At 42.6% G+C, this 7,546-nt stretch overlaps 1 protein-coding gene across 1 annotated transcript in view; it reads left to right on the forward strand.

Annotated features, from left to right (window-relative positions):
* Window positions 1–7,546, forward strand: part of RAB32 (RAB32, member RAS oncogene family) — a 20,193-nt gene continuing 12,647 nt past the window's right edge. The window contains exon 1 of the mRNA XM_049654493.1: window positions 1–488. Within this exon, the coding sequence (XP_049510450.1) occupies window positions 239–488 (250 nt within the window). The 5' untranslated portion in view covers window positions 1–238. The remainder of the gene's footprint in view (window positions 489–7,546) is intronic.

A 7,546-nucleotide genomic window follows, 5' to 3' on the forward strand; every position in this document is an offset into this window, starting at 1 on the left:
CCCCGCCGGCCAGTCCCCGGCCCTTTCCCCGCCCCGCTCGGCTGCCGCCGCGGCAGGTTCCGGGTCCTGTGACCCGTCGGGCGGTGGCGCGGGCGCAGGGCGGCCGGCTTCGGGACGTTGCGACGGCCGACGGGGGCTCCGCGGGCGCGCGGGGAAGACGCGGCAGGGCGGCGACCCCGGCGCGGAGCCCGAGCTCGCGGGGGGCAGCCGGCCGGCTGGAGCGGGGCCGGGGGCGCTCATGGCGGGCGGGGCAGCCGGGGACCCGGTCCTGGGGACGGCGGCGGCCGCCGCGCCCGAGACCCGCGAGCACCTCTTCAAGGTGCTGGTCATCGGCGAGCTCGGCGTGGGCAAGACTAGCATCATCAAGCGCTACGTCCACCAGCTCTTCTCCCAGCACTACCGGGCCACCATCGGGGTGGACTTCGCCCTCAAGGTCCTCAACTGGGACAGCCGGACGCTGGTGCGCCTGCAGCTATGGGACATCGCCGGTAAGTGGCGGGCTGCGGCCTCCGTCGAGAGCCGGCGGCTAACTCAGGTAGCCACACGGAAAGGGACGTGGCTGGGTGGACCCCAGTGGGATCACGACAACGGTAAGGGGCAGTAGTAGTTGAAGGGTTTAAAAGCAGGACAAGATCGAGAAATGCGTGTAAGTAACTAACCCTGGTTAGATGCCTCTACTAAGTCTGCAGAAAGCATCTCATTTTTAAGAGATGGAAAGGTGGCCCTCTCCACTCCAACGTGCTCTCTCTCTTTCCCTCCCTCCCCTGACCAGAGGTGAAACAGCCATGGGGGCTTTTCCTGGAGTTTTAACTCTGAATGATGACAAGTTATAATACACGAGGAAGAGTAGGAGGGGGGGGGGGGGGCAGGGGCCAGCTCCTCTCAACCAGCTTTAATATTTCACAGAGGAGCACAGAAGTTGAATGATTGCCCCCAAGTGACCCTCTTAGATAGTAACACAACCAAGGCTAGCAACCAGGTGCCTTTTCAGAATGTTTTTCATCACCCACCTTGGATCTGAGACCCTTCTTTCTGAGTGAAATTCTATTCTTCAGGTAGGGTGATCTCCTAGGTGAGTCCTTAACAACCCCTGCACCCCGGGGAAGATTTGGGAAAGCTACTCTTGAATCCTGCCTCCCTCCTTAAGCCAAGGCCTAACCCCACTCCTGGCCCTGCCCCACTCCACACCACAATAGATTGTTTCCCTGGCATTTGCTTTCAGTTGACAATTTGGGAGCATAATGTCCCTCTTTGAAGGGGGTGCATATTCTCCTTGCTCTAATTTATGAAAACTTGAGCTCTGTCTGGTGGGGTGGTGGAGTGTGGGCATTTAAAAAGATGGTGACTTTTGGAAAGTTTAAATATGGAAGTGATAGCAAAAGTTACCCTGTTCAATCATTGCTGGTAAGAAGCTCAGTCTGCAATAGAGAATCTGGATGGGAGAATGTTCAGAGCGAGAGAGCATCCTTCACGCTACAGATGCATCAACTGTAGAAGGTATGGTCACCCAGCTGGCAAATGAGTGGAGGGGACACAGGTCTGTCTGCTAGGCAGTGTTTTTTTCACCAACAGCTTATTACATATGAAAAAGTATTGAAGAATTAACCTATGTATATTAACCTAAATACTCACTTATTCAAGAACAGACTTTTCTGCCTCAGATATGCAAATAAATTTATGTATGTCAGTCCCTCACAGAAAGGAGGATAATCTGCCCTGGGCTCAGCTTTTTTTTTTTTTTTTTTCTTTTTTCCCTTTTGGTTACAGAAAACCAAAAGTTCGTTTGAAAAGTCATCTTTTAAGTCAGGCTTCTTTTGAAATACTTCCTGCTGTTTCACAGACACTTATGAATAGTAGTATTGCTTCTTGACAAAGTCATAAATTCTAAAGGTTGCCTTACCATGTGATAGTCATTCTGCAGGAATCTTCATTGTCGCTACAGATTTCCATGAAGATTTTACACCCCTCACCTAGGAGGTGGTTGACTTTGCCTTATTCTTCTTGTTAAATAATATCATATTTAGCTATTATGATTGGATTTCACTGCAGGTAAATAAAAGATTTTATTGGCACATTTGTGTTTTTAAGCTTCAAGCAAAAATGCTGGTATTTGGAGGCTTGGGAAAGCAAAGTCATGAGTAATTTTCTCCCTGGGTATCACCTCTTATTTTTTGTCCAGCTCTAACAGACCTATGCAGCCAGGAAAGAGACATAATCAGTCTTGTCAGACTCTGGTACACATTGGCCTAGATGGAATGTGCTTGCACTTTTCCCTGAATGCAAAGGTTGAGCTTTGCCGGGACAGAAAGCAGAATTTTAAGATCTCTAAAAGGGATTCCTGGATGTTCAGTACCATTCAGCAAGTACACACGAGCTGTTAAAAAGATTAGGGGTAAATTAATGAGGTAGTTGAAAATTACTAGTCTCACCTTATAAATAAGATTTCCAGAGATGGAGTCTTAATATATAAGGAAGTTAACACAGAAATAATTTGGCTTTCACTTGGGGCTTAGGGAGCTACATCATTAACTATGTTTGCTTTGAATATTTGACCTCTTAGTGAATCCTAGCTCATACCATTTGAGTTAAGTGGTCATGATGTAATGAAGCAAACTGAAGGCCACTCCAAAAAGTTCCCCATGGCTAAACATATTTGCCTTATGTAGTTACAACATTGAATGATCTTTAATTGTGAAAGTTTAGAAATACTCCTTGATTGCAAAACAGTAGGTAGAGCTGGCCAGTTGATATGACTAACTTAAGGTGTGGCCCTGTGACTAGTTTTTCACTGTTGGTTAGAGATGAGAAAGATGGTCAAGGAATTTTGTTGGGTCTCTATACTTGGAAACTTTGGCAGGGGTAACAGGGAGGAGTTGGCCAAATGTTTTCCATAAATGTGGCCAGGCAGTTTAAGCTAAACTCTTCAGATTAGGAACCGCAGTGATTCTTGGGTACAGGCCTTCCAAATGCTTTCTTATTGCATCAAATGAATGTAGCTACAAAATACCGATGCACCTCAATATAATTTTTGTGTTGGGCAACCATCTCTTACCCCATACCTGTTTGAAGATGGCTCTTAACACAGGACTGAAATATATACTAAGACACTGAAGTCTTCAGTAAGCTTTTCAAAAAGTTTAATAAATACTACTAAATTAAGAGGTAGCAAGAGATGTCTCTGATCTTCTTTTTGTTGCTGTTACATAAATGAACCCATTTATTATAGGCCAGCAATGTTTTAAATAGTGGTCTCTTGGGGCGCTTGGGTGGCTCAGTCAGTTAAGCATTGAACTCTTGGTTTCATTCAGGTCATGATCTCATGGTTTGTGAGTTCAGGCCCTACCTGGGGCTCTGTGGAGCCTGCTTGGGATTCTCTCTCTCCCTCTCCCTGCCCCTCCCCTTGCTCCTCCTCAAAATAACTAAATAAACATTTAAGAAAAAAAGAAAGTAAAGACAAGCTTGTCCATTTAGAACTAACATAATTTAGTCTTCCCGTATTCACTGAAGTGATTGCTTTTGTAGGGGAGGCAAAACTTTATCTCTGCCTTCTTAGAGTTTTCAGCAGAGCCTGAAAATTAAAAAAAGAAAAAAAAAATCAATCCGAGACAGATTAACAGCAGAAATTTATGTCACCTAAGTTTTACCTGACACAGGAGTCCTCATAAGAAAATGAACACCCAAAGAAGTGACAAAACCTAAGTGCTTTTATACAGGTTGAACAAAGGGAGGGAATTGTGGGAAAATAACTAAAATATATGGGGAGGCTAAAGGAAAATAAGAGTTATTTTGTATGGTCTGTTTATAGAGAATTCTCCCAGCTTCAATTCCTGTCCGTGGTGATAGGAATGTTTCTTTCCTCCTGGTAGAGAGAGGACATCTCTCCTATGGGGGTTTTCTCGTCTGCTTTCAGGAAGAAAAAAGAGAGCTTAGTGTACCTTTCGGGCACCTGCTCTTTTTGAAGTCCCTTTAGTTCAAATTAATCCTTATGCCAAAGTGGCATTTTCTGGGGGCCTGGTCTCTTCTGCCACGCTTCACTTTTTAGGATTAGTATTTCTGTATAAAAATCTGAGTAAAAATCTTCTGTAAAAAAAACTTTGGACCAACGAACCAATCAGGAACATTCTACTCTGAAGTTCATGTAAATAGTATTTACCAAAGTATAAAATGCATGGTTGGAAGACATTATCAATTATATAAACTATACTTAGATTCACTTTTTATTTTTTTTTTTTGATCCCCAGCCTAAATTAGAACGTTGATCCTGCTTTTCTTATCCCATTTTCCACAGTGGCAGTCACTGTACCTCGTGGCCTCTTCTTGTCTTTCATAACTCTCCTTTAACCCTCATGAGCAAGAATCTTGAATATTATCTCCAGTGCTTTCTTGACCTTCAAAGTATCTATTAGTCAAAAATTATTAAAATTCAGTTTTTTTCTAAATATGCAGAAGAAGTGCTCTGAGGAATCAGTCTATAGTTATTTGTAGTCTCCCTCTTCAACACTGAATTTACAATGACTTTCCAATTACTTAATAACTCACTTAAAGGGATTTTTAAAATCTTCCTTATATCTGACTTCCGTACAGTCTTCCTGTCCTTAGCCTTATACAGACTAAAATGCTGTGTTGAATTACAAACAAAACCTACTGTTCCATTTTACATCTCTTTTTAAAAAATTTATTTATTTTAAGAGAGAGAAAGAGAGGGAGGGGAGGAGAGAGAATCCCAAGCAGGCTCCCAGCTGCACGGAGCCCCGATATGGGGCTCTATCCCATGACCCTGGGATTGTCATGACCTGAGCTGAAATCAAGAGTCGAACACTCAACCCACTGAGCCATCTAGGTGCCCCCATTTTACATCTTTAAATCTTCCTCAGTTTGTGAATCCTGAGACACTTTGGGTGCTCCAGTCTGGATTTTGTATCCCCAATTGCCCAGGCAGAATGGTCAGTGTAACAACATATTAACATATGCCTATTGCCCTTTTTTTTTTTTAATATGTTACCATTTTCAGTTGCCTCAATTGGCCCACATAAACTGAAAAGTGCCCAGGTTAGTAGTAGAGGGAGTGGGACATTGATAAAAGTACTAAAGTTTGACTTTTCCCCCATTTTCCTAATCTTTCTACTATTTGAATTGAACTATATAGGCTTTTAGAGATCCCATAGTCTAAATACAGAGAAGTATAATAACTTGACCAAGGAAACACAGATAATTGATGGCACTATACAAAGACATGTCTTCTGATGCTGAAATATGAAAATAAGCTTTTAATTGTTCAGTGAATTTTTGGTTCACTGGTGTCAAAACACTCCAAAGAATGTCATCTGAGAGTCTAACAGACTCTTGTCTAAATTAGCAAATGTTCTGGTCATCCGCATAGTAGTGCACATGATTCATATGTTAAACCCCTTTGCAATAATTATCATCTCTTTATATTATCAGTCCAGAATTTCCAGTTATTATACTCTTCTTAATTATAAAACACTGAACTTCCAATGTAGACACTCTTTGGTCGGCTCCATCATTTTTGGAGGGCATTTTGAAAGACTTTCCACACTGGACTTTCTGAAGATAACAAAGCTGTTTATTGCTATACGCTTGTAGAGCACACCTGGAAAAGCAAGGTAATAATTATAGATGTTTGCATGGTCTACTCTGTAATCTCACTGATTAAACCTACAAGCCATGCGTTATTTTCGAGAGGCAGTATTACTTTCAGATATATTATAGGAGAAATTTTATCCATTATGAATTTGTTTTCTTGACCTTCTGATTTTCTTAAGCTTCTGATATGGAAATTTCAGTGATTCATTCATATTCTATTTTAAAGTGTACCCAAGATTTTTGTTTTTATCAGGTATGGTAAGGCCAACACACCAGAAGATGATCACCATTGAAAAGATGATTTGTTACTCATAGATCCCAAGAGGAGGGAGTATCCACCCCATGCAGGGCCACATGGGGAAGCACCAGGGTTGGTCAAGAGGCAGAAGGAGCAAGGGATAAGCATGGGCTAGAGCCTTTATTGTGGTTTTTGCAAGAAGGAATGGCCAAGGCAGTACAGGCAAGAAGAGCAAGCTTAGGATTGGTTAGTTTGACCTATTTCAGTGGGTGTTGGGCTATGGGGATGGTCCCTATTTGTTTAGTACCTGGCCATGGGTGATTTAGGGCAGGAAGATAGTGACTTAGACTGCAGGAGCCTTAAAAATGCCTGAAAAAAGGGATGGTAAGGATTCCGAATTGGTTGGTTTGCCTATCCAAGATGTGCTTTCAGCAGGTTGTTTGCAGTCTCTCAGAACTAGCTAACCCTGGGAGAGGCAGGCTCTCTGCTGGTCCACAAGGCCCCAAGACATCAAAGAATTATAATATAGAAAAAAAACCCATCATGAATACATACTTCTAGGCATTTGTTAGAAAAGACTGAGAGATAAAGTGCTCTTCCAAAGAAGAAAACTTTGAAGGCCTCAGATTTATAGTTCAAGAACAGCATATCCTGAAACTAGTGATGATTTCACACTTAATCAACACTTAAGAAGTAGACAGTGGGCTGGGGCGCCTGCATGGCTTAGTTGGTTGAGCATCCAACTCTTGATTTTGGCTCAGGTCATGATCTCATGGTCCTGGGGTTGAGTCCCATGTCAGGCTCCGTGCTGAGCATAGCGCTTGCTTGGGATTCTCTCTCTCTCTCTCTCTCTCTCTCTCTCTCTCTCTCACTGTCTCTCTGTCTCTCAAAAATAAAAAAAAAAAAAAAAGGAGAGGGTAGGCTAAGTGAACAAGTTTAGGTTGTGTTTTGGTTGCAGAGATCTGGATGGTGAGAACAGTACAGACATAAATGATAGGGGTTGCAGATTTCTGCAAGATGAGGTAAAAATGCTTTAGAATTCTACTCAGTTGTATTTCCAAAAGTGCTTTTCTCACTTTTTGCAATCAAGGAAGCTAGAAACATGTAATTTCTTCAGTCTTGTTTTGAGAAAGATGAACCATATAAAAATAAATGGGCAGTACGGGTTAGTTTATGGATCTTTGTTGGTCTTTCTAGCTGACACATGGCCTTACATTCTCCTCTTCTGCCTTCTTTCCATTCACTTCTGTCCAGATATTTTCCTTAAGCATCCTCTGTAGTGACTTTTTTTGTTGCTTTTTCAAATTAAGCTAAATACATTGTTTTATTTTAGTGTGATTATATGGAGACTCCTCCATCAGGCTCACCTGTGGTGCTTAAAATGCAGATTCGTTAGGATCAACTGTTTCGATAGATCTGCCTTCCTCTGACACCACTATGCATCGTGATTTTAACAAAGAGGTTAATTCTCTCACCTGGTAAGTCCATGGTTGGGCAGTCCACAGCTGCTGAGCAGAACCTTAAAGTCTCCATGGGCCAAAGCTGACACTGCATCACACAACCATTCCTTCGTCATATTGTCATATTCTTCGTCTTTGTGCTCTAGTCAAATATGCATGTCTTGCTGCAAGGGCAGCTGGGAAATCTAGGGCTTCACCCTAGATGACTAGCACTGTGTTCATTTTCTTCATTCTCATTGCCAAG

This window comes from Panthera uncia (genome assembly GCF_023721935.1).
Source record: "Panthera uncia isolate 11264 chromosome B2 unlocalized genomic scaffold, Puncia_PCG_1.0 HiC_scaffold_24, whole genome shotgun sequence".
Taxonomy (NCBI): Eukaryota; Metazoa; Chordata; class Mammalia; order Carnivora; family Felidae; genus Panthera; species Panthera uncia.